General features: G+C 44.1%; 1 protein-coding gene across 1 annotated transcript in view; it reads left to right on the top strand.

Moving 5' to 3' along the window:
- LOC306931502 (ADP-ribose glycohydrolase MACROD2-like) overlaps positions 1-26962 on the top strand; it is a gene marked incomplete at its 3' end in the record, with an annotated part of 342789 nt that overhangs the window by 9269 nt on the left and 306558 nt on the right. The window contains exon 3 of the mRNA XM_079512903.1: positions 4056-4190. Coding sequence (XP_079369029.1) covers positions 4056-4190 — 135 coding nt within the window. The remainder of the gene's footprint in view (positions 1-4055; positions 4191-26962) is intronic.

Raw genomic sequence — 26962 nt, 5'->3', positions numbered from 1 at the left:
CTAACCCATGGCTCCCGACATGCGCAGCAGGTTAAAACTAACCCATGGCTCCCGACATGCGCGGCAGGTTAAAACTAACCCATGGCTCCCGATATGCGCGGCAGGTTAAAACTAACCCATGGCTCCCGATATGCGCGGCAGGTTAAAACTAACCCATGGCTCTCGACATGTGCGGCAGGTTAAAACTAACCCATGGCTCCCGATATGCGCGGCAGGTTAAAACTAACCCATGGCTCCTGATATGCGCGGCAGGTTAAAACTAACCCATGGCTCTCGACATGTGCGGCAGGTTAAAACTAACATCAACCTACTGTAGGTTGCCGGGAACCCCTGGCGGGAACCCCTGGCTCCCGGCATGCGTGGCAGGTTAAAACTCACCCGTGGCTCCCGGCATTCGTTGCAGGTTAAAACTAACCCATGGCTCCTGACATGCTTGGCAGGTTACAACTAACCAGTGGCAGGTTAAAACTAACCTGTGGCTTCCTGTGAGGTTAGGGTTGGGTTTCACTTTTGGGTAGGGTGTTGGACTCATGACTTGACATTAGTACGTCGGACGTGCTCACCTCTCTCCACATTTCTTTCGGATTTCTGTCATTCAAATGTCGCTGTAATGATCCATAAGTCTATAATTGTTAATTCCTTGTGTCAGTCAGTCGATCAACGGTTGCAATAGACTCTGTGCAGTGTCATCATAACTATAGTTTCCTTTTCCAGAAGGTGACATGATACATATTCCTGGTTCAGGTCAGTCTCTCATAATTTCATTGGATAGGCTCAGCCACAGATTTGAAATGGAAACGCATGTCGCCTTAAGTTCATACTATTATGTGTTTCTGGTTCGGCCTGGTTTTCGCTGCCCCACACTTCGCAAGTCCTCCATTAGAAGAAACAAGCACTTTAATGACATTGACATTATTAGTCACAGTCGATTGTATATCAAATTGAAAAGTAACGGCATGCCATATAGGATGAGATGTACACAGCTTCATATCTGAAAGGTGTCAGACCGTGGCTGCATACTAGTCTCAGGATAAAGACCTCAGATACGTGTACATGTGTGGTAATACTGAGAGCTAAATGGGGTGAGAGAAGGTCGGCCACAGGCAGTTTGCCGTTGCAATGTGCATACCGTATGGGTCATTTAAGCAGTTACACCTGGCCTGCTCTGAGTCAAACTAATTGGAAGTTCTCCGTCATCGGCGGTGAAGCGTATGTCATTTGTCATTTGTTAAACAAATGGTTGGTAACCAAGTATATTAGATTGTGTCAAAAAACTCAAAATATAATAGAACTAAACTGAAGTAAGTTAGTTGTAGATTTGCCTATCTCTCAGTGGGTTGGTGTCAGTGATGCCAGCAAAGTACTGTACAGCTGTCTCCCAATTACAGAGGAGGAACAATTGAATTAGTCCTTGATTAAAAATGTAATGATCAAAGCCATGTGAGCCTATAGGAGCCTACTGTACATTGTGACAGTACTGTTCTGTAGAAATGCAAACCATTTACCGATAGGCCGAAGGCAATGTGAGCTGCTAAGCACATAGATCTGATCACATCTAAACTAATTTCTGGAGACGCAGCAAAATGACGCTAAGTGCAGTATATTTATACCAATGCACTGGATTTGATCCAGCTAGACTTTTTATTAATGCCAAAATGAATGTACAAAATGAATGTACAATGTGTAGAAATCTGACTTGGATGTTTTAAAGGAAATTGGAAATGGAGTTATTTATAAAGAAAATCAGTCAATATTTTTCTTCTATAAAGCTGATTTGAAAAAAGAAGAAAAGCGATTTAAATTCATTCAAACTAACATTCATAATAATACAAATATAAATGTATTTGTATGTTTTTCTATTCTATTGGAACATTTTAAAATGTCCATAATCCTATAGAATTATATTGATTTGGATTTGGAAAATCCTATAGGATTGCCCAAAGTTCCAATAGAATCCTATATAATTCTATAAGAAATTTAGAACATCCTGTAGGTTTCTTATAGGAATTTCATAATCCTATAGAAAATATTTCAAAATGTCCATAATCCTATAATTAGTTAGTAGCAAACTACCGCATGTAAGCCGCCTTTGTTTTAAATTGCCCCCATTAGCAGCACGTCTGCAAAACCGTTCACACCTATCGGCTGGAGATGCGCCATCATTAGGTTGCTCAACAGTGCCACTTTAGGTCACAGTATTGCAGCTGTTTGTACCCCAGGCAGACAAACAGACATACAGACACGAGGCATGAGTTACAGTATGCCTGTTCAAAGTGCATGTTATCGCTGCTTGTACCCCAGACAGACAGACAGACAGACAGACAGACAAACAGACATACAGACACGAGGCATGAGTTACAGTATGCCTGTTCAAAGTGCATGTTATCGCTGCTTGTACCCCAGACAGACAGACAGACAGACAGACAGACAGACAGACAGACAGACAGACAGACAGACAGACAGACAGACAGACAGACAGACAGACAGGAGTTACAGTATGCCTGTTCAAAGTGCATGTTATCGGCTGCTTGTAAATTGTTTCAAAGTCCTGGCAGGTTTAATTAAGGTCACTCAGTGGTGGTATTGCAGCTGTTCGTACACCAAACAGACAGTCAGACAGAGAGACAAGACGATTCATGAAATATTTACACAATATTGGAATCGTGGTCTACCTTTCAGGAAGAAAAGGCAGTATATGGCATTTGATCGATCGGTAAAAGCAGTTTGATTTTCCTAGTAAAACCCTACGTATATACTTTGGTGCCTGGGCTTTATAATAGTTCCACTCCTTTTCCCCTCTACACCAAATCTCTTCGCCCCAAAAATTGCAGATCAACACGATTACAACACGTTGCAATGCAACACGTTATGAGCGTGTAGATTATTTATGCCGTATGTTTTCAATAGGCCTCTAGGAATAGGCCTCTAGGAAGTTTTGTCAGAATTGTATGCAACATGCATATTTGGATGTGCAATTCATATTCCCATAGCGGTTTTGGCTGCTCCACAATATTTAGCTTCCCCCTGAATATTTAAAAGATCTCTGATAAAGACCGTGGTGTCTTATTACAACATGCACTAGTAACAGATTGAAATAGATCGCTTAATTTAATCAGAATCACATTCTGTGTGTTGCATCACAGGGTTACAGGTGCAAAACTAGTGGGTGGAATTTGTATTTGTGCAAAAGTTCCATATCATTTAGATCGTTTCCAGAAAGGGAAAGAAAAGGTGTGTGTGTGTGTGTGTGTGTGTGTGTGTGTGTGTGTGTGTGTGTGTGTGTGTGTGTGTGTGTGTGTGTGTGTGTGTGTGTGTGTGTGTGTGTGTGTGTGTGTGTGTGTGTGTGTGTGTGTGTGTGTGTGTGTGTGTGTGTGTGTGTGTGTGTGTGTGTGTGTGTGTGTGTGTGTGTGTGTGTGTGTGTGTGCTGTTCGTAGACCATTAGATATTAAGGTTCAAGAAGAGTATCAGTGCATTGTGCACATATACATTCCACTGATTAACACACCGATCATTACACACGCACACGCCTTGTTTACACTGGACAGTGATGTGACCCATTATGCAATAAGAGCATGTTTATTCAAGGCATCGTCTTAGACCGGGAAACTGTGGAGCACTTTGTCTCTGTGTGGTTTGTGTGGGTAGCATTATCCTATTTAGGCCTGACATCGAAAAAAAGAAAAAAGTCTTCTAAATCAAAATCAAGACAGATTGCAGATCAGTTGTGCTCAATATTTCATGTCAAGGACCCCAAAAATGTTAGGTAAATTGGCCGCCGACCCCCATCTGAAAATGTTGTTTCAGGGACCGCCCCAGAAGCAAAGATTTGAGTTAAAAAAGATTTCAGATTTTTCAAAAATAGCAGACGTACTGTACAAGCTCGTAGTATTTTTCAATAGCTAAAGTATAACGCTTAAAACACCAAAAGGGGTTCCCGCCCAGAATGGGTTAAAATCCCTTGTCTCATTGCAAACCATCCCTTTAGCTTTTGTGAATCAGACTTATTTATTTTGAATTCCCCGTCATGGATTAAAATGTAGTGTTTTGTATTTCAGTGAATGACGATGAGGAAGAGGAAGGAAAGGAGATCACGGGCGGCGGCGGCGGCGGCGGCGCGAGAGTGAGTGACAAAGTATCTCTCTACAAAGGAGACATCACCGGGCTGGAGGTGGATGCCATCGTCAACGCTGGTAAGGACTCAGGAGAGGACGGACGCTGCTCTGCTCCCTCAACTCACTTTAATACTGTTTGCTGCGCCGCAGCACTTAAGTTGTATTCTGCTGCCCTCTGGTGTTACAATCCAGGAATTGCTGATTCATCATGAGACACATTGCTCACTCACAGCACACAACACAACACACCACACCACACCACACCACACCACATCACACCACATCACACCACACACAAGCCATGATGAGTAGAATGGACTGGAATGCTTGGCAGTGTGGTTTTTGGCAGCACATTTAGATTTTAGTCTCTTGAATAGTTTTCATTTAGTTTTAGTCACATTTTAGTCACTTTTTAGTTGTTAGTTTTAGTTTTAATTTTAGTCATGTGGCAGCGGAGGCCGAACGGATTGCGGAGCGGTCTTGATACCGGAAGGTCGCCAGTTCGAATCAGCGGTCCGACACGTTCAAATTACCACCGCTGAAGTGCCCTTGAACAAGGCATTGAACCACTACGATGAAATGTTCTATGAGCAGGGCCTGGCTGGAAACAAGTTCTTGAGCTTAGCCCAGATACCCTGGGTAAATATAGTAATCATTTCATTTCATTTAATTTCACTTGGAATGTTTTGGCGTTGGTCTAGTTTAAGTCGACTAAATGTCATGAGATTTTAGTAAGATATATTTTGGCGGGCCTTGATGCCGTCGAAAGGCCTAATTTTACACTTGCTGAAAATAGCAGATCTGCAACGTGTCGCGCTGCGACGCGTTGTGAGCTTGTAGATCGGCTATTTTCAGCATGCAACCAAGTGTAAAATGACTTATACTGGATCTCTCGTCCACTAGTCCCTTCCTTCCTAACATTTTATTCTAGTTTTTATATATTTAGTCTTGGTTTTTGTCATCGTAGCTTAGTTTTCATTTAGTTTCCATTTAGTTTTCGTCAGTGAAAAAAGGTTAGTTGACGAACATTTCTCGTCTTAGTTTTAGTCGACGGAATCAATGGACTCTCATATGGAGATTTGATCGCATTGATCACTTTCAAAACACCACTGGACCACAGTGACCACTATGCCATTATTGTTTTTACTTATTTTTGCTGGCGGTGCCTTTCCTAGCGAACGGTCATATTGGAAATAATCTCAGGAGACTGATCTGTTAGAGTGAATGCTGGAGAACTGCCTTTTTTATTTTTCACACAACCTCCTTGCAACGCAAAAAGCTGCTGAGTGATGTGTTGCTATTGATGACTTTTCTCGCTATTGATGACAAAGTAAATGCTGCTTTGACCACTGTGCAGTGTTGAATAAACGAGAGAGAGAGAGAGAGAGACCATAACTGGATCGCCTGTAGACCATTAATTAGATTTGCTTTTGGCATTCAATTTAATTTGCAGCCGTGCTGGACAGATACACGTCTGCTGCTGTAAAACCAACACATAATGAATCGTATATTAATCAAATATTCTATATTGTGTTGCTTGAGGTTGAACTAACACCATCAACGGGGACTCTGGAGTGTGCGTGCGGGCTCTGCTCGCAGGGTGTGTAGTGATTGATTGAAAAATGTATTTTTTCAATCAATCACTACATACAGAATTACAGTACATTTCAAGCACAAACTCAATACAAAGACGACCCAATTAAGCATTACACTTGTTTACAAGAGCTGGGTCCACCTTGTTCAATTCATCAAAACATTTAGAGACGTACAAATAGACACTTCTATATAGCCAAAGAACAGAACAGGAATTCATCATAAAGGAGGTAAAAGGGGAAAATAAACTTATGCAGTGAGGGGAATTATTTTAGCAGATTTTGATTTAGTTTTAGTCGTTTGAATAACAACACCATTTAGTCATCTGAAATTCTTTAGTCTATAGTCTTTGTCGACTAAAGATTAAAACCTTACTCTTGTAGTGTTTTTAGTCTTAGTCTTAATGCAATGTTAATTTTTGCCATAACAGATTTAGTGTTAGTCTTTTGAATATCACACCATTTAGTTTTATACCCACATGATATAGTCTTCTGAAATTGTTTAGTCTTAGTTTAGTCTTAGTTGACTAAATAACCAAACTTTGTCTTTTAGTCTTAGTCAACAAAAGTAATACTGCTGTGTGTGTGTGTGGACTTATTGTAGATGGAATATATGTTGCTGTAATCATCAATAGTGCATAATCTGTGATTTGAAAATATGTGGCAGATGCATTGCATCATGCCAGAGCCAGTGTATTACAGACTCATATAAAACAAAGAAAACCAAATGTACAACAAGCTCAAACGAGGAGGCAATTCCACTGGCTGCTTTTCATTTTTAAGTGCATTTACTTTAATTATCCATCATAATTAAAACAGCTATTAGTTACATTATATAACTCTAGATACCTCTTAGACATATTCAACAACTTTACTTTTCTGAACAGACAACATCTAATGAAATTGGGAGATGTGCTTTTCAGTTTAAAGCTTCATCTGATTTGAACAACTTGTCTGTTTCTTTGAGATCAATTACAACATTTAACATTTTCAAGGCCTCTTTGCTTGTAGACCTGAAACCCATTTGTACTTGTTTTTGATTTTTGGAGAGGTGTTTCAGTGCAGTTGTTTCTGGTCTTGATGTAGTGTTTGAGTGGTTTGGAGAGCATCTATGTTTTGTTGTAAGTGTATTGTTCTGTGTCGACATGTTTAATGTATTGTTTTGTCTATGTACTGTATTCATTGTGTTGTGCCCGAGGACCCCCTCTAAAACGAGATGATACATCTCAAGGGGCTTTCCTCTAAAGGAAATAAAATTTCAATATAATATTATTATCTGTGTTCATGACCGTCCTACGACAAAGTACAAATTATGCTTAAGTGGTTTAAGTGCGAGATAGTGCAACATATTCTCACGATGATCTCACTTTGCGATGGAGGCCTGACTCCTCTGTGGTGATTTGGTTTCATTTGGAGCCTCTTAAGCGGTTTCACTAATTAAAACGAGTACCGTGAAGTAGCCTGGGATGAGAAAATGAAAAAAATAATAATTTTGGTCTCAGAAAAAAAGGTACCATTTTGATTTGGAATGTTCCCTGCTGCCAAGAAAGAGTGGGCTGTGAGAGTGTGGTGTGACTGTGAGCCATAAAGGTTGAGAGCGCCAGTGATTTAATTAACTGTGAGGAGGCCTTTGCGGCCTAATGAATGGTAATGAGGATTGAATATTACACTTTTTCCTGTGTTGTGTGGACTGATTAAAGGCTTGTAGAGCACAGACTGTCATGCCGAGTCCTGATTGAGTTATGTGCTGGCCAGCTGCCATGCCAGGCCGTTCTGGACCGAGCGGCCTGGCGCAGCTGGACTGAACGTCGCGTCGCGACGCATTGTGAACTTGTAGATCTGCCGTTTTCAAATGATTCGTATACATTTCGAACTTGTGATATGGGGCATTCTGTGTCCTCCTGTTGAAAGAGATGGCGTGGTTTTGCTCTACAGCAGTGATTTTCTAACTTTCTTTGTCTTCACGGACCCCCAGTTTGATATGCATTATGCTAACTTGCTAAGGACCCCCCATTTCACAACAATGTTTGTCTCTGGGACCCCAATATTGACTGTAAAAAACCCAAAACTGGTCATTTTAGTATACAAATGGAACCAAAGTCCATTTGGTTCCATTTCTCTCTGAGTGACAGACCCGTAAGGTAAGGGTCGGTTTTATTCAGTAATTTACCTGTGGACCCCCTAGAACCCTCTCAAGGACCCTTGGGGGTCCCCCGACGCCACATTGAGAACCAGTGAGCTACATACGTATAGTATTTCCATATGTCTTATGTCATATTATGCACTGTATACTCATATATTCACTGTAAAAAAATAAAAAGACCACTGCTATTATTTAGTGCTGTCCTTCCAACCACAGTGCAAGCAGTAGTAACTCATTTTAATCACCACATGACGGTGACCTTTTTAAGGAGACGGAATGTACCGCAAATGTCAATTCAATTAAACATGAACAAATAATGGCAAGCTTTTAGATTCTCCAGTAACACAATCTAGGGACTGTCTTCACTTGACAATGATCGGTTCCCTTGGAAGGCACTGTGCAGCAGACATAAAAATGGGTTTCTTTAATCTTTAGCCACATGAAATACCATCTAAAAATACATCCAATATTAGGCTTTAATAAGAATATCAATCCTTTAAATGACTTTTTAGTGAGTGGGTACTGCTCAATAAATCCTGCACGTCTCAACCAGACGGCTACTTTTGAAAGTATGTCAGACTTCCCACTTTTCATCTGTCTGTTCTTTTTTTCTCTCTCCAGTTCTACTCCCATATTATCAAGCTGTGTCCCTTTGAGACCTGGTGCCACGTTTGAAGTAGAATTTGAATCTGATATTCTCTTCATTCTTGGGCCATGCAGAGAGTCATGGAGTGACGGACAGTAAGCCAGCACAAAATACGAGACTGAATATAATGGAGGTTTGGTTTTTGGTGTCTGTGTAGATAGGCGCGCTATGAGCTTGTAGGTCTGCTATTTTTGAAAAATCGTGAAAATGTGGCGCAAATGTGGAATATATATTTTTTCTGTTTTCTGTTTTTAACTCAAATCTTCGCTTCTGGGGGGGGGTCCCTGGAACTACATATTTTCAGATGGGGGTCGGCGGCCAAATACATATAGTTTCTGGGGTCCTTGACATGAAATATTGAGAACCACTGATACAGAAACATGAGGTTTAAAACATTTTTTTAATATTTTTTTTTAATTTCGACGTCGGGCCTAAATTGGTTAACCCATTCAGGCCTGACGTCGAAATTAAAAAAAGAAGTTTTCTAAATCATGACAATTTTCGGAAAGATTTGAGGCACATTTTAACGATTTTTCAAAAATAGCAGATCTACAAGTTCATATGAGCTTGTAGATCTGCTATTTTTCAATAGCTAAATTATAACATAATGTTTAAAACACCAAAAGGGGTTCCCGCCCAAAATGGGTTAATGGTTAATGTGGTTAAACGCTAACGTGACATGGATGCGTTCCAGGTCTCAATGGATTAAAGAAGTATATGTACGGTATTATTGTTTTTCTATTCTCACTTCTGGTAGCAGCATAACGTTGCATTTTAGTTGACATTTGCAAATTGGTGGAACTTCTCTTTGACCTTCCATTTACTCGGTAGCTGAGATGAAAACGGAAGGGTCCAAGTATGCAGTCTGGATAATTGCGTAGCAGACCGTGTCTGATTAAATCCGGACAGCCTTATCTTGGTTATCCCATTCTGGGCGGGAACCCCTTTTGGTGTTAGCATTATGTTATGCTTTAGCTATTGAAAAATAGCAGATCTACAAGCTCATAGCGCGCCACCGAGTGGCGCGCTACGAGCTTGTAGGCCTGCTATTTTTGAAAAATCGAAGAACGACTGACATACAAACATAGCTTTTTCAGAAAACAGACATTTTTAGCATCTGATCTCAGGTCAAAATGGGTTATTTAACATTTATCACCAAAAAGGAACGAAAACAAACAAAACAAAGCTCTGGAGTGATAAAATTGAATTAAAAAAAGAAAATGACTCGAGCAAATCTGTGATCAGATTGAAAAAATAATAATGAAAATCCAGTGTTAAAAAAATAAATATATAACCTCCTGATTTATAAAAGCCGACGTACATTTATTCCAACGGAGGGCCAGTGTGAGCCTGCATGTTTTATGGTGGCAGCCCGTAGCTTTTTAGATGGTGTCAGGGTGCTTTATGTTTCCTATTAAAGTTTAATTATTGGGCTCATTGAGTTCCTAATTCTTGCTTAACTCTGCTTGGGTCCGGGGTTGGACAGGAGGTGCTCCCGCTGTCACCTGGGCGAGAGCCTGAAGTGCGGCGGCCTGGTTGACAATCGGAGAAGCGCGCAGGGGGGAGGGAGGGTTAGGATTGACATAACGGGACAAGGTATCTCGGGCCGTGCCATCCGGTAGAGGCAGATGGCGTGGCCACCGGCCTGCTGTTTGAGACTAGCAGCCACCCCCACCCTCTCTCTGCATGTGTCCTGCTCCACGACCACCACACTCCATCAACTGGAGATGGATGGAGCTGCCCTCACACACACACACACACCCTGTGTGACCTGCTTATTGGTTGTGTTTTTAACCACGTTCGACCTGGCATCTCTGTTTTTTGGCATGTCAGACATTATACTGTGTAGTGGCAGGTGAACCCTTCAACATGAAGGTGATAAAATAAACTAAAAATGTCAAAACATTTAGGACTTTACATGAATACAAAAAAAGAAATCACAGGGGCGCTCTCATCATCGTACATCATCATACATCATCTCATTCCGGCCAATCACAATTTGCGTCCTCACCTTTGTCATCAATGTTTGTGTTATTACGCAAATGTTTGTGTTTACACTATGCTGTACATTTTTGACGTAATTTGACTCCGATGTAAAATTGTCCATTCATTCATCCATTGTCAATGGGAATGTAATGTTTTTGTAGGACAAAGTGGACACACACCAAAAGCTAGAAGGGGCTTGCGCCCCTCAAAAAAAATATAACATGGAAGATCTACAAGCTCACATCGCAATGCACCGTGTTGTTGTGAGCTTGTAGATTTGATGTTTGGCTTTTGAAAAACATTTGTACCAAGCCCACCGCCCCCCCCTGATGTGTCATGTGTCCATGAACCTGGACACATGGACACACCAGTGTTGTAAACCTGGAATCGTTGGGTGTTTCTGGGTCTTATAACAACAGATACCCTCCTCTTATCTGGGTGACCCGACCAAGGCTGGTCAGACCCTGGCCGGTGTCCAGGTGGCATGCTACAGAGAGACGGTCAATGGGGAAGATGGCTGATGAGATGTTGGCCGACACTATGAGGCTCCTGGCGCTGTGGGACCTGACCCAGGCCTGGCTGGCTCCTCCTTCGTCTGACACAAGCAGTGCAGAATCCTTCTGTGCGTTGCGTGCGTCGCCGTTGCCGCTGCACCGCACACATCTCATCCTCGGCACCATACGAGGCTGATTTTAAACCCTCCTTGCAGGTTTTACTGCAGTCTGTACTAGGCTTTTGGGTTCCTCCTCACGGAGGAAGTGGTTTGGGGGCTGCCAACCCTCACCACCCTAGTCTCTCCGGCCGTCCCCTGTCACTACCCTCCTTCGTGGTCGTCACCCAGTCGCTCCCTGGTTGTCCTACTGGTACTGTCACTCCCAGAGTTATTCAGTTACATGGTCAACTGGCGGCCCGCGGGCCACATGCGGCCCCCACCTTCACTTAATGCGGCCCTCAGGTTAATTTCGGAATACTGATATGTTATTGCTGTTACAATTCCAAACATGCAAACATGACCCGCTTGAATTACTTAGTCTAAATTAGTAGCTTGCTGAGTAGTATTACAAATAATGTTATTGTCTTTTTTATGTCCAATATAATTATTTGTATTTAGTTAAAATGACTTTTCAGGATCCCAATTAAAAATAGCAAAAAAAGTATTCAGGATTTCAATTCAAATATAGCAAAAATAGCCGAGTTCAAAACGCGTCGCGATGCGACACGTTTTGAACTTGTAGAACGGCTATTTTTGCTACGACATGCATGCAATGTGGCCCCTCTGGAGTGAGTATGGAATTATAATGGCCCTCTCCATCGTCAAAGTTGCCCACCCCTGAGTTAATTAAACATCTACTGATGCATGAACTTGGACACGTCATCAGTGTTGTAAACCTGGAATCGTTGAGTGTTTCTGGGTCTTACAACCGACACCCTCCTCCAGGCTGGTCAGACCCTGGGCCTGTGTCCAAGAAGTTGCATGCTGCAGCCCCCACTGTGTCCTGAGAGACTTGGAGAACAAAAATAAAATGGCGTTTAAGCCGTTCCCTGTTTTGCTGCACATTGGGGACCCCCTGGGAAATTGCAAAGGCCCTCAAGGATCCCTGCAGGCCTTACCAGACCTTTACATAGATTGTGCATTACATTCACCCATTCACACACCGATTGCGGCGGAAGCCATGCAAGGTACCAACCAGCACATCGGGAGCAATTTGGGGTTCAGTGTCTTGCCCAAGGACACTTCGACATGTAGACAGGAGGAGCCGGGATTCGAACCGCCGACCCATGGATCATTGGACGACCTGCTCTACCTCCTGAGCCACAGTCGCCCCGTACTTGTGTATAAGATATTTGTACAACAGGTATCAGGGAGTGCATCATGCCTCCTCAGTTTGCATTCGGTACGCCGTCTGAATGAACTTGTTTTTACCTCCAGAGAGCAGACGGAGCTGTTTTTGTTATTGATCCACCGAATTTGAGTGGCAGGCGGTTCTGGATTCATACAGAGGATGGGTTTTTCTCATTAGTGTCTGTCTGTCTGAGCCGTGGGATGCATGATCAAAGGGCCGTAGACGCACAGTCTACGCCTGTCATTTCATCTCACAAAGACCTTGTGAATAGCAGGCAATTTCACTGATTGATAATCCATTGCATTCTTTTTGTGTATCTTCTTACCGTATCTCTTTCGATATGATATCAGGCAGTATCTGAGAGGAATGCCGGTGATTGAGCCTTGTGGGTTTCTATCGTGCTGAATTGCAAAGGGTAGGTTAATTATGAAAAGAAGATCTAGCAGGACTAGTCGGGAGTTAATCCACATTATTTATGTTGGCTTTACATTTTAACCAATTCAGGACGGGAAGCCCTTTTGATGTTTTTAAGCTTATAAAAGGTTATACTTTAGCTATTGAAAAATAGCAGACCTACAAGCTCATAGCGAGCTTGTAGATCTGCTATTTTTGAAAGGTCATGAAAACGTGTGCAATTCTTTGAATATATATTCTTTCACAGCAAACGTTTTTAGAGTTTCAGTTTTTAACTCAAATCTTTGCTTCTGGAGGGTCCCTGGAACAACATATTTTCAGATTGCTTCCGGGGGGCTTCCCTGAAACTACATATTTTCAGATGGGTGTCGGGGGGGCCAAATACATATAATTCTGGGGCTCCTTGACATGAAATAGTTTGAGAACCACAGGACACAGTAGAAACAGGGTTTTCTGAAAACTGTCAGGATTTAGAAGACATTTTGTAGAATCTGGTGTCAGTCCTGAATGGGTTAAACACAACTTAACCCATTTAGACCTGACGTCGAAATTTAAAAAAATGTTTTCTAAATCCTGACAGTTTTCTGAAATACCTATGATTCTATATCAGTGGTTCTCAATATTTCATGTCAAGGACCCCAACAATTATATGTATTTGGCCGCCGACCCCCATCTGAAAATATGTTGTTCCAGGGACCCTCCCAGAAGCAAAGATTTGCGTTCACCACGGCACCTGGATTGCCTTGGCTGGTAATCCAACTCCCGATCCCGACGGCCTTTACTGCATGTCACCCCCCATCTCTCTCCCCATTTCCTGTCAGCCTACTGTCTGTCCCTCCATAAAAAATATAAAATAAAGGCGAAAGCCACAAAAAAAAAAGTCTGAAAGAATATTCAAAGATTTGTGCCGCATTTTCACGATTTTTCAAAAATAGCAGACCTACAAGCTCGTAGCACGCCACTCGGTGGCGCGCTATGAGCTTGTAGATCTGCTATTTTTCAATAGCTAAAGTATAACATCATGTTTAAAACACCAAAAGGGGTCCCTCCCCAAAATGGGTTAAATGCCTGTCGTTTTTCTCTGCTCAAGTTCACGTGGAGTTCACGTTCACTCTCTCTCTCTCCGACGAGAACGAGGTCGTAAAGATAGCGACGCGAAGTGCAGAGGAGCACTTTTTCTCGCCTCTCCCTCCCTCTCTCTCTAATAATGACCGTGTGGTAATTATACACAGGGGTTGACTCCCCATCCATTACCCGTTGTAAACCTTTCCCATCTTTCTGCATTAAAGATCGCTCATTTATTTATTTATTTCGTTAGTTCTTACAGGAGTCAATTTAGAGTGTGTGTGTGTGTGTGTGTGTGTGTGTGTGTGTGTGTGTGTGTGTGTGTGTGTGTGTGTGTGTGTGTGTGTGTGTGTGTGTGTGTGTGTGTGTGTGTGTGTGTGTGTGTGTGTGTGTGTGTGTGTGTGTGTGTGTGTGTGTGTGTGTGTGTGTGTGTGTGTGTGTGTGTGTGTGTGTGACTGTGTGTGACTGTGTGTGTGCGCACAAGGAATTGTGGTTATGAGCGCTATTAAATAAAAAGGCAGAAGAGGTTTGAGATGAGCATCAGAGAGAGGTTATAGGTTTCTCTCAGTCCGTATTGGGATACTTATTACTTAAGTAACGGCCACATCACAGATGTGATGATGATGATGATGAGAGTACCCAGTAAAATAGAGTGTTGATTGATCTCAGAGTGCACAATTGGTCCATTTGGCTTTATTTGTACACTCTCTGAGTCATGGATCCATTTGGTTCCATTTTTGAGTGGTGCAACCACTCCAAGGAACAGCAATGTCCGTGTTAACCTATGTGACTATGTGCGTGTTAACCTATGTGACTATGAGTACCAGTAGGGGCAAAAGTGGCGCTGTTGTGCCAGAAACAGAGAGAGAGAGAGATAGTGCTGCACTGTTTCCTGCTAATGAGAGAGAGCGAGAGAGGGGGGGTTGGGGGAGAGGGGAGTTGCACCACTGTGGGGTGCAACTCCGGGTGTGATTTTTGTACACTGAGTTGTGATGATGACAGAGTATGGTGACCCTTGACCCTCTGAGTTGTGATGATGAGAGAGTGTGGTGACCCTTGACCCTCTGAGTTGTGATGACAGAGTATGGTGACCCTTGACCCTCTGAGTTGTGTTGATGACAGTATGGTGACCCTTGACCCTCTGAGTTGTGATGATGACAGAGTATGGTGACCCTTGACCCTCTGAGTTGTGGTGATGAGAGAGTATGGTGACCCTTGACCCTCTGAGTTGTGATGATGACAGAGTATGGTGACCCTTGACCCTCTGAGTTGTGATGATGACAGAGTATGGTGACCCTTGACCCTCTGAGTTGTGATGATGACAGAGTATGGTGACCCTTGACCCTCTGAGTTGTGATGATGAGAGAGTATGGTGACCCTTGACCCTCTGAGTTGTGATGATGACAGAGTATGGTGACCCTTGACCCTCTGAGTTGTGGTGATGAGAGAGTATGGTGACCCTTGACCCTCTGAGTTGTGGTGATGAGAGAGTATGGTGACCCTTGACCCTCTGAGTTGTGGTGATGACAGAGTATGGTGACCCTTGACCCTCTGAGTTGTGGTGATGAGAGAGTATGGTGACCCTTGACCCTCTGAGTTGTGGTGATGAGAGAGTATGGTGACCCTTGACCCTCTGAGTTGTGATGATGAGAGTATGGTGACCCTTGACCCTCTGAGTTGTGATGATGACAGAGTATGGTGACCCTTGACCCTCTGAGTTGTGGTGATGACAGAGTATGGTGACCCTTGACCCTCTGAGTTGTGGTGATGACAGAGTATGGTGACCCTTGACCCTCTGAGTTGTGATGATGAGAGAGTATGGTGACCCTTGACCCTCTGAGTTGTGATGATGAGAGAGTATGGTGACCCTTGACCCTCTGAGTTGTGATGATGAGAGAGTATGGTGACCCTTGACCCTCTGAGTTGTGATGATGAGAGAGTATGGTGACCCTTGCAGGTTATAATACAGTCGTATTCAGTTTAAACGACATTAAACTGACTTTGCCACTCTATTTTAGCCTGGCTAATAAGCCAGACCCAATCAGCCGTTGGCAAAAACAAAATTCCCTGACAGTGTGATTTGAGTCTGGCTTATTAGCTAGGCTAACTCGATTTGCCATGCCACCTTATATGCATGTGCATACCCTCTATATCATTTTAGTTGCATCAAATGTATTGCTTTAAAATCGGATACTTGCCATTTCTCCATTGAGCACTGCTTTCACTGTCATAATATACTCTATAAGCAGGATATAGTTGCGAACATAACGAGAGTCCCCTGTGGCACATCCGTTATGCCATGCTCAGCCAATCGCAGCACAGAATGGCACACCTTCCAGCCAATCACATCGCCCAATACGCTCAAATTTTGAGTAAAAATTACTACATTATGAGTTGGATAACTCGCTGTCTATGCAGCGAGGAGCGTTTTTTTTCCTCTTTTTAAAAAAAATATTTTTTATCCCACGATTTTGCAACTCAGTTTTTTTCACCCAGTGTCAATTATCTAATGTAATCCTGGGCGCTACACTTCCTCTGCCAACATGGGGGGGCAGCGGACTGACCTCATGCTTCCTTCTATGCATGAGGAGTCCAATCTGCTTCTTTTCACCTGACAGGGGGGAATTTCCCCAGCCGGACGTAGCGCGTGGAAGGAACACGTTATTCCGACCAGTTCCTTTCCCCTCCATCAGGCCCCCCGGCTGGCCAGGGGGAGGCAGTTTAGAGACCAGGATTACTGCATGTTTTACCTACCCTAGGAGACACGGGGAGAACATAAAATGGTAAATGGTGCATTTATATAGCGCCTTTATCCAAGGCGCTTTACACTATATTACATTCACCCATTCACATACACATTCATACACCGATTGCGGCGGAAGCCATGCAAGGTACCAACCAGCACATCGGGAGCAATTTGGGGTTCAGTGTATTGCTCAAGCACACTTCGACATGTAGACAGGAGGAGCCGGGATTCGAACCGCCGACCCATGGATCATTGGACGACCTGCTCTACCTCTTGAGCCACAGTCGCCCTACCACATGCAAACTCCACACAGAAAGGCCCTTTCGCCAACCCCGCCTCGGGTATATGGGCACTGATGACGCGGAGGAGGGAACACGCCCCCAGAACCCACAGCGTCCCCAGCGGGAATCGAACCCTGGACCTTCTAGCTGTGAGGCGACAGCACTTTACCGACTGTGCCACCGTATTTCTTTCTCCTTTCTGAATGCTGATGTCACGCGGCGGGTAATATCAGTCGGCAAAATGGCATGAAATTAAATCCTCGTATAGCAATTAACCTCAATCCTGCTTAAAGCCTCCCCTCGTGTTGTTGAGTGAGGTGAGATTCGGGGGAGGCGGAATGAGTTTAGAAAATGACTTTACGCCTGCTATTTCAATTGTTCTGTTGAAACCAACGCCTTGTCGCTGTGGTTAGCCCATTTTGGGCGGGAACCCCTTTTGGTGTTTTAAACATTATGTTATAATTTAGCTATTGATGGGTAGAAAAAAGAGAATCCCGCACACTGTCTTCACTTAGGTTGGTTTTTATTGCAACGTTGCCTGATGAATGTCTGACGACCGAAACGTTGCAATAAAAACCAACCTAAGTGAAGACAGTGTGCGGGATTCTCTTTTTTCTACCTATCAGTTCCTGTTATCCCACGCACCTGTCCGACGCACCTGTAGGTGTGCAGAAGGACTTTTCCGTATAATTTAGCTATTGAAAAATAGCAGATCTACAAGCTCATAGCGCGCCACTCGGTGGCGCGCTATGAGCTTGTAGATCTGTAGAGCTTGTAGGTCTGCTATTTTTGAAAAATCGTGAGAATATTTATTTCAGAAAACTGGAGGATTTAGAAGATTTTTTTTTTAAATTTGGAGGTCAGGCCTAAACGGGTTAGTTAGTGGAAATGGCAACACTAATTGCTGCGGATGTGTGAACTCCTCTGTGGCATTATCAGACTCTTATGAAAGGGCTGAAATTTGAATAATGAAACTAAAAGGGTAAAACTCAGTGGGTGTTTTTTTATTATTTATTATTTATTATTGAAAAGCACGCTGCAGCAGTTACGAGATGCAGCCCAATCCTTAACCCCTTTTGGGCGGGAACCCCTTTTGGTGTTTTACGCATTGTGTTATACTTTAGCTGTAAAGTAAAATAGCAGATCTACAATCTCATAGCGCGGCACCGAGTGCCGCGCTATGAGCTTGTAGATCTGCTATTTTTTGAAAAACCGTGATAATGCGGCACAAATCTTTGAATATATATATATATATATATATATTCTTTCAGAGCGAATGTTTTTAACTCAAATCTTTGCTTCTGGGAGGTCCCTGGAACAACATATTTCAGATGGGGGGGTCGGTGGCCGATTACATATCATTTTCTGGGTCCTTGACATGAAATATTATTGAGCTCCACTGATATAGAAACATGGGTATTTCAGAAAACTGTCAAGATTTAGAAGAATATTTTTTTTAAATTTCGACATCAGGCCAAAACGGGTTAATTTAATTCTGAGATTGTAAAAATTGCCCCAAATGGAACCCATGAGGGTTCATTTGGGACTATGTTTAGACTCTCTCACAGTTCCATGGACACACATTTCTCTGGATATACCGTAATTGTGTCAAGTAAGTCCAAGGTACACTATGTGCCTCTTTTGTCACAAGTATTAAAATGAATAACACCGACTGTCTAATTTGTTTGAGGATAACCTTCTGAGTACTGCTGTAATTTCTTTTCTCTCTATTTTTATAACCCGCTAAAATAGAATAGAAGTTCAGTTCATAAAGAAAAGTATAGCCAACCATGACACATTTTCTTTCACTTTCTTTCACAAACTTGTATCTGATAGGAACTCTAGAAAGTATGAGCTCTACAAAGTTAGACCTCGCATCGTCTGTCTCGCCAACTTTAGCCCAGTCTGGACGGGAACCCCTTTTGGTGTTTTAACTAAGCATTATGTTATACTTTAGCTATTGAAAAATAGCAGATCTACAAGCTCATAGCGCGCCACCGAGTGGCGCGCTACGAGCTTGTAGGTCTGCTATTTTTGAAAAATCGTAAAAATGCGGCACAAATCTTTGAATATTTATTCTTTCAGAGCGAACGTCTTTTTTATTTCGACGTCAGGCCTAAATGGGTTAAGGCACGTCTAAAGGTCTTGTTGTCATATTTCACATCATATTCTCATCTCCGTTTTGCACCTAGGGGGCGAACCGTCCAGAAGAGTTTCTGTGTGTGCGTGTGTGTGTGTGTGTGTGTGTGTGTCTGCGTGTGCGTCTGCGTGTGCGTGCGTGTGTGCGAGCGAGCCTGTCTGCAGCCTATCTCGCAAACCAACTACTGGACTGACATTTCTTGTTTACACTGTCTTGGAAAAAATATAGGCAACATTGGTGTTCATTGTTGCATTCGTCTATATCGGTGGTTCCCAAACCTTTTCATGTCAAGGACCCCCAATTTGACACTAATTAGCCCACGGACCCCCATTTGAAGAGGTATGCCAGGGACCCCCCCATAAGAGAAGATTTGTACGGCTCTAGCAGTTATTCTCAACCCGTTTAATTTCAAGGACCCCCAGTTTGACATGAATTAGGCTACGGTCTACGGACCCCCATTAATGTCTGAGACCCCAATTTACATTGTAAAATCAATGTTAATTTAACTCTGAGAGTGTACAAATGTCACCAAATTGACCAGCTATAGGGTCCATTTGGTTCCATTTGTACACTCTCAGAGTTACAGACCCATAAAGGTCCCTTTGGTTCCAAACTATCATTTAGCTGGGGACCCCCTGGAACTCCTTCAAGGACCCCCTGATTGTCCCCGGACCCCCCTTTGAGAACCACTGCTCTATATAATTCGCACTGTGGTTCAGTACGATACCGGCGACATCCTGGTGTGGCATGACGTCATTGACGTGTCAAAGTGAAATTGAGAGCCCCCCTTTTTTTTTTTTTTTTTTGGGAAGGGTGGGCTTTTCACCCGCACCCCTTAGTAATTCATGAAGTCTGGGAGGCCGTTGGCGTGGCGTCCCATCCTCCTGTCTGTCTGGGAGGCTGTTGGCGTGGCGTGCGATCCTCCTGTCTGTCTGGGAGGCCGTTGGCGTGGCGTGCCATCCTCCTGTCTGTCTGGGAGGCCGTTGGCGTGGCGTGCCATCCTCCTGTCTGTCTGGGAGGCCGTTGGCGTGGCATCCTCCTGTCTGTCTGGGAGGCCGTTGGCGTGCCATCCTCCTGTCTGTCTGGGAGGCCGTTGGCGTGCCATCCTCCTGTCTGTCTGGGAGGCCGTTGGCGTGGCATCCTCCTGTCTGTCTGGGAGGCCGTTGGCGTGCCATCCTCCTGTCTGTCTGGGAGGCCGTTGGCGTGCCATCCTCCTGTCTGTCTGGGAGGCCGTTGGCGTGCCATCCTCCTGTCTGTCTGGGAGGCCGTTGGCGTGCCATCCTCCTGTCTGTCTGGGAGGCCGTTGGCGTGCCATCCTCCTGTCTGTCTGGGAGGCCGTTGGCGTGGCGTGCCATCCTCCTGTCTGTCTGGGAGGCCGTTGGCGTGGCGTGCCACCATCCTCCTGTCTGTCTGGGAGGCCGTTGGCGTGGCGTGCCATCCTCCCTCCTGTCTGTCTGGGAGGCCGTTGGCGTGGCATGCCATCCTCCTGTCTGTCTGGGAGGCCGTTGGCGTGGCGTGCCATCCTCCTGTCTGTCTGGGAGGCCGTTGGCGTGGCGTTCCATCCTCCTGTCTGTCTGGGAGGCCGTTGGCGTGCCATCCTCCTGTCTGTCTGGGAGGCCGTTGGCGTGGCGTGCCATCCTCCTGTCTGTCTGGGAGGCCGTTGGCGTGGCGTTCCATCCTCCTGCCGGCCCTGCCGTAGCCCGGGCTCTCCATTACTTTCCGTTAGACCGTGACAACACACCGAGAGCCCCAAGAGAGTGTGACTGCACGAGTCGATCTGTCTCCTCTCTCTCTCTCTCTCTCTCTCTCTATCTCTCTCTCTCTCTCTCTCTCTCTCTCTCTCTCTCTCTCTCTCTCCCTCTCTCCCTCTCTCCCTCTCTCCCTCTCTCTCTCTCTCTCTCTCTCTCTCTCTCTCCCTCTCTCTCTCTCTCTCTCTCTCTCTCTCTCTCTCTCTCTCTCTCTCTCTCTCTCTCTCTCTCTCTCTCTCTCTCTCTCTCTCTCTCTCTCTCTCTCTCCTCTCTCCCTCTCTCCCTCTCCTCCCTCTCTCCCTCTCTCCCTCTCTCCCTCTCTCCCTCTCTCTCTCTCTGTCTCTGTCTCTGTCTCTGTCTCGGTCTGCCTTGCTCAGCCTCGCAGTCCATCATGGCGTACTTTCGCTCTCTCTTTTTTTTTGCTACACAGCCAAGTATACGCACTCTTACAGTAAGGGCCTTTCAGCACCAAGCACGATGGCTATATAACCAATCAACATAACTATAAATAATATATATCGTTGTGTAACGTATATCGTTCTCACACTCAAGTAGACGACGGCAGAGTCCACGCCACAACCGTAACGACAACATCATCGGCGTGGATGCGCACATAATTAGTGTTATTGTTATATGGTTAATATTATCAGTGATGTAAATAGGTTTTCAATGTAATGAGTCCCAGGATGCAGGGATGGTCTTTTAGAAATGAGTCCCAGGACATTTTAGGAGTCCCACTTCAACAACGTTAGGGGTCATATTTTGCCATTTCTACAAATTGGAGCATTTAACTCCCATTTCATTTCATATGGGTATTATAATGTGGTTATATGCATGTAGATAAACTAGAATAAAAAACAGTACAGTAGTACAGTAGGTTGTTGTTTTATTGTGTCCCCTTAAAGGACCACTTCAACACTTTTCAACCTATCTTCATATAATAGGTCCTCACTAATAATCATGAAAAAATGGCACGATTTTTTTTCTACTTTTTTTCTACTGGGCAGGTCAGATCATCAATGGGGAATATACAAGCTAATAGAAACTGCAGGCTTTCTAGTCCTGAAAAGTTGCAATGCGAAAATGGAAGCCATCGTTCTCACGATAATGAAAATCTAAAAAAATTTGTAAAAAAATGATTATTAGTGAGGACCTATTATATGAAGATAGGTTGAAAAGTGGTGAAGTGGTCCTTTAACTATAAACTGCATTTTGGGATGCAAAATGCACCCTATTTTAATCTCTGTATTATAGTTATCGTGTTTGGTCACATGTTGGACATGTATGCCTGTTGAGACTGGTAAACATACTGGGCTCTATTTCGGTCTTATCCCTAAACTACTAAGCCTTTATCTTTTTATTTTTTATTTTTTTTACTATTTTGTAAAACGTTTTTGAATAGTTAAAATAGCCAATCTACATCGACACGTTGTGAGCTTGTAGATTGGCTATTTTAAACTATTAAACCCATTTTGGGTGGGAACCTCTTTTGGTGTTTTAAGCATTATGTTATACTTTAGCTATTGAAAAATAGCAGATCAACAAGCTCATAGCGCGCCACCGAGTGGCGCGCTACGAGCTTGTAGGTCTGCTATTTTTGAAAAATCGTGAAAATGTGCCTCAAATCTTTGCTTCTGGGGGGGGGGTCCCCTGGAACAACATATTTTCAGATGGGGGTCGGCGGCCAAATACATATAATTTTTGGGGTCCTTGACATGAAATATTGAGAACCACTGATATAGAAACATGAGGTTTTTCAGAAAATTGTCATGATTTAGAAGACATTTTTTAAATTTTGTCCTCAGGTCTAAATGGGTTAAAAAAAGATGGTTAAAAAGAAGAAAGGCATAAAGGCAAGTATAGTTTAGGGATAAGGGGTTTTAGCGTGGACGACAATAGAGCCCTGCACTGTACACACGACCATGTGTATTTACATGATGCACACACAGCACAGTCCTTCTGGTAACTTCTTGTGCAAACTTGTGATGGTTGCACTGTCACACGAGGAATGAAAAATCGATGCCCCTTGTCTGGAGAGAAGTGTCTGCTCTGTTGAACAGTGAAATGACTGCGGCGGGGCGAGTGGACTGCACTGAATTCTGTTCCTAAAGGCCCGGGGTTAACCCATTTAGGCCTGACGTCGAAATTTTAAAAATGTCTTCAAAATCTGACAGTTTTCTGTCAGTGGTTCTCAATATTTCATGTCAAGGACCCCAAACATTATATGTAATATGCCTCCGCCCCCCATCTGAAAATATGTTCTTCCAGGGACCCCCCAGAAGCAAAGATTTGAGTTAAAATGTTCACTCTGTAAGTCTGTAATAATATATATTCAAAGATTTGAGACATTTCCATGATTTTCACGATGATTTTCACGATGATTTCACGATGATTTTCACGATGATTTTCACGATGATTTCCACGAAAGAATGTATAAGTAATATGCCTCCGCCCCCCCATTGAAAATATGTTCCTTCCAGGGACCCCCCAGAAGCAAAGATTTGAGTTAAAATGTTCACTCTGTAAGTCTGTAATAATATATATATTCAAAGATTTGAGACATTTCCACGATTTTTCAAAAATGTAGATCTGCTATTTTTCAATTGTTAAAACACCAAAAGGGGTTCCCGCCCAAAATGGGTTAATAGTACCAGCTTCATGAGAGCCTACTTATGCCACACACACACACACACACACACACACACACACACACACACACACACACACACACACACAGATCCGTGAAGGTCCATTCGGTTAAATGACGCACACGGGTTGTTGGTCTCAAACGTAACCTGCGTCCGGGTCCGGGCAGCTGTAGTGTGAACAATTCCACGCTCTCTCTCTCCCTCACGCTTAGTTTATTTTTCCATCGTTGTTTACCTGCGTGATGTCCGTGGCTGACCACGGTATATACGTGTTCGTTGGCGCAGCACCGGCCCGGCGCGGCGCCGCCTCTCTCTCCCCCAAAACGGAGAATAATTTTTCATAAGACTACGCGGGGCTAATGGAAAGTAATCATGTGGATCCGTGTTGTCGGTGTGTATCCGTCCCCCCCATTGGCCGCCGGGAGTGTTGTCGGTGTGTATCCGTCCGGCACTTAGGAAAAATGTCCCCCCCCATTGGCCGCCGGGAGTACTAATGGTGTATGACCGTATTGAGTGTTTTAAGCCATTCTGGGCGGGAACCCCTTTTGGTGTTTTAAACATTATGTTATACTTTAGCTATTGAAAAATAGCAGATCTACAAGCTCATAGCGCGCCACCGAGTGGCGCGCTACGAGCTTGTAGGTCTGCTATTTTTGAAAAATCGTGAAAATGTGGCACAAATCTTTGAATATATATTCTTTCAGAGTGAACGTTTTTAACTCAAATCTTTGCTTCTGGGGGGGTCCCTGGAACAATATATTTTCTGTTGGGGGTCGGCGGCCAAATACATATATTTTTGGGTGTCCTTGACATGAAAATGTTTGAGAACCACTGACATAGAAACATGGGTTTTTCAGAAAACTGTCAGGATTTAGAAGACATTTTGTAGAATCAGGTCAAAATGGATTAAGCCCCGGCCTCTCGGTGTGTCCGTTGTGCATTTTTGTGCTCTAACTACACAACCCCCCCCCCCCACACACACACACACACACACACACACACACACACACACACACACACACACACACACAGGCTGCACGTCCACACGTCGTGCAAACCGCACAACTCGACTCACACATACGACTCCTCGCGGTTGGTCGAGGACGGAGGGAGGAATGCTTCGGCAGTGAAATTGATGTAGTGCTTCCTACGCCGTTGCCAGTGCTGATGACGAAGAGGCCCCTGGCGGAGGGGGAGGTCGGGTCCCGACTCGTTCTCCTCCTCCTCCCCTGATGACGAAGAGGCCCCTGGCGGAGGGAGGGGGAGGTCGGGTCCTGACTCGTTCTCCTCCTCCTCCTCCCCTGGTCGAACGGGGAGACGTATAAGTCATCTTTGTGGAGAGGGAGAGGAGAGGAGAGGAGAGGAGAGGAGAGCCGCTGACCTGACCTGACGCAGCGCCTGCGTTATTTGAAGCTATATTCAGCAGCTATAGCAGGGATTTTCATCCCTTTTCATAACAAGGCCCGTTATTTATTCTGCATTTGAGCTACGAAACCACCATTTGATGACATTTAGTCAGCCACAAAACTTTAAATTTTTTCCACAATCTCATGCTGTATTGATGTTGATACCATAGGAGAGAATTATTTTACATGCTCTAATTGTGTGGATTGACACACAGACACACAGACATTCAGACATTGTCAGAATTATAGTATGATGATAATGCAGGTGTTTAACAATAATTTAACTCTTGAGAGGGTAGAATGAAACCAAATGGACCCGTGAGGGTCCCTTTGGTTTCATGTTGCACTCAAGAGTTTATCTGGGGACCACCTGGGACCCCTTCATGGACCACTGGTGGTCCCCAGACCACTGGTTGAAAACCACTGAGCTATAGTGTAGATTATTGTCCTAACACAAACATTAATTCCCATTGACAATGAATGGAGAATTTATTCTTTATAATGGAGAATTCTTTTGGTACTTTTTGTACATTTTGAGGACAACATTTTTATACTTTCACTCGAGCAACATTTTGAATTTTACGGCTTTTACTTGTATAACGGAGTATTTATTTTATTTTATATTGCAGTATTGATACTTTTACTTAAGTAAAAAAAAACTTGGAGTACTTACCACTACCGTACAGTATGCCCCCCCCCCCCCCCCCCCCCCCACCACCACTCCCCCACATCCATCCATCAGGCCTCTTGAGTAATTGTGAGGGTTACACTCAGACAGGGACGAGAGAGGCTTTGTCTGCAGGGAAGACAGCCTCTCTCTCTCTCTCTCTCTCTCTCTCTCTCTCTCTCTCTCTCTCTCATATCATCCTCTATCCCTCTCCTTATCCTTCCTTTGTCCTTTACGTAGCGGGGGGGGGGGGGGGGGGGTAACTCCTACAAATAATGGCAATTTTGAGGTGAAAGACATTAAAAAAAATCAACGCCCTAGAAAACCAAAATAAAATATAAGGGGCAATTTGAACATCAAGTGTGGAGATTTGACATTATCCCTCTTATAAGTCAATTGATGTCTTTAGTATATAATAGTATATATTTTCTCATTCCTTTCGGGTACTACGTAGTTCACAGTTATTTGCAGTGCAGGCTGTGTTTATTGAGCATGAAGCGTGAAGAGTGCTTTCTGCGACCGGTAGCTGTGACTGGAGAATAAAGAAAATGAACAATAACACACCTCTGGTCGTTTGACTGTGTGTGTGTGTGTGTGTGTGTGTGTGTGTGTGTGTGTGTGTGTGTGTGACTGTGTGTGTGTGTGTGTGTGTCCGTGTGTGTGTGTGTGACTCCGTGTGTGTGTGTGTGTGTGTGACTCCGTGTGTGTGTGTGTGTGTGTGACTCCGTGTGTGTGACTCTGTGTGTGTGTGTGTGTGTGACTCTGTGTGTGTGTGTGTGACTCTGTGTGTGTGTGTGTGACTCTGTGTGTGTGTGTGTGACTCTGTGTGTGTGTGTGTGACTCTGTGTGTGTGTGTGTGTGACTCTGTGTGTGTGTGTGTGACTCCGTGTGTGTGTGTGTGTGTGTGTGTGTGACTCCGTGTGTGTGTGTGACTCCGTGTGTGTGTGTGACTCCGTGTGTGTGTGTGTGACTCCGTGTGTGTGTGTGTGTGTGTGACTCCGTGTGTGTGTGTGACTCCGTGTGTGTGTGTGTGACTCCGTGTGTGTGTGTGACTCCTTGTGTGTGTGTGTGACTCCGTGTGTGTGTGTGACTCCGTGTGTGTGTGTGTGTGTGTGTGACTCCGTGTGTGTGTGTGACTCCGTGTGTGTGTGTGTGTGTGTGTGTGACTCCGTGTGTGTGTGTGACTCCGTGTGTGTGTGTGTGTGTGTGTGTGTGTGTGTGTGTGTGTGTGTGTGTGTGTGCGTGCTGCTGGTACAAGGGGGTGCTGGCAGCGAGGCCACGTCTCCACTCTAGCAGAAGGAAATGAAATGTCTCAGTTTTAGCAGCGAGAGGCGCAGGTAAAGGTCCCATAACCCATTTATACCCGAGGAACGCATCGGTGTTCACCTACCTTTTACCTTTTAAAACCTTATTTGAAACTTAAGCTTTTTGGGGAAAAATAAGCAGATCTACAAGCTCATAGCACGGCACCGATCTGCTATTTTTTTGAAGAATCGTGAAAAGGTGGTGCAAATCCATGAATAT

Source organism: Electrona antarctica, assembly GCF_951216825.1.
Source record: "Electrona antarctica genome assembly, chromosome: 10".
NCBI lineage: Eukaryota > Metazoa > Chordata > Actinopteri > Myctophiformes > Myctophidae > Electrona > Electrona antarctica.
The sequence above is the reverse complement of the archived record's forward strand: the minus strand, read 5'-3'. Positions and strand labels throughout refer to the sequence as shown.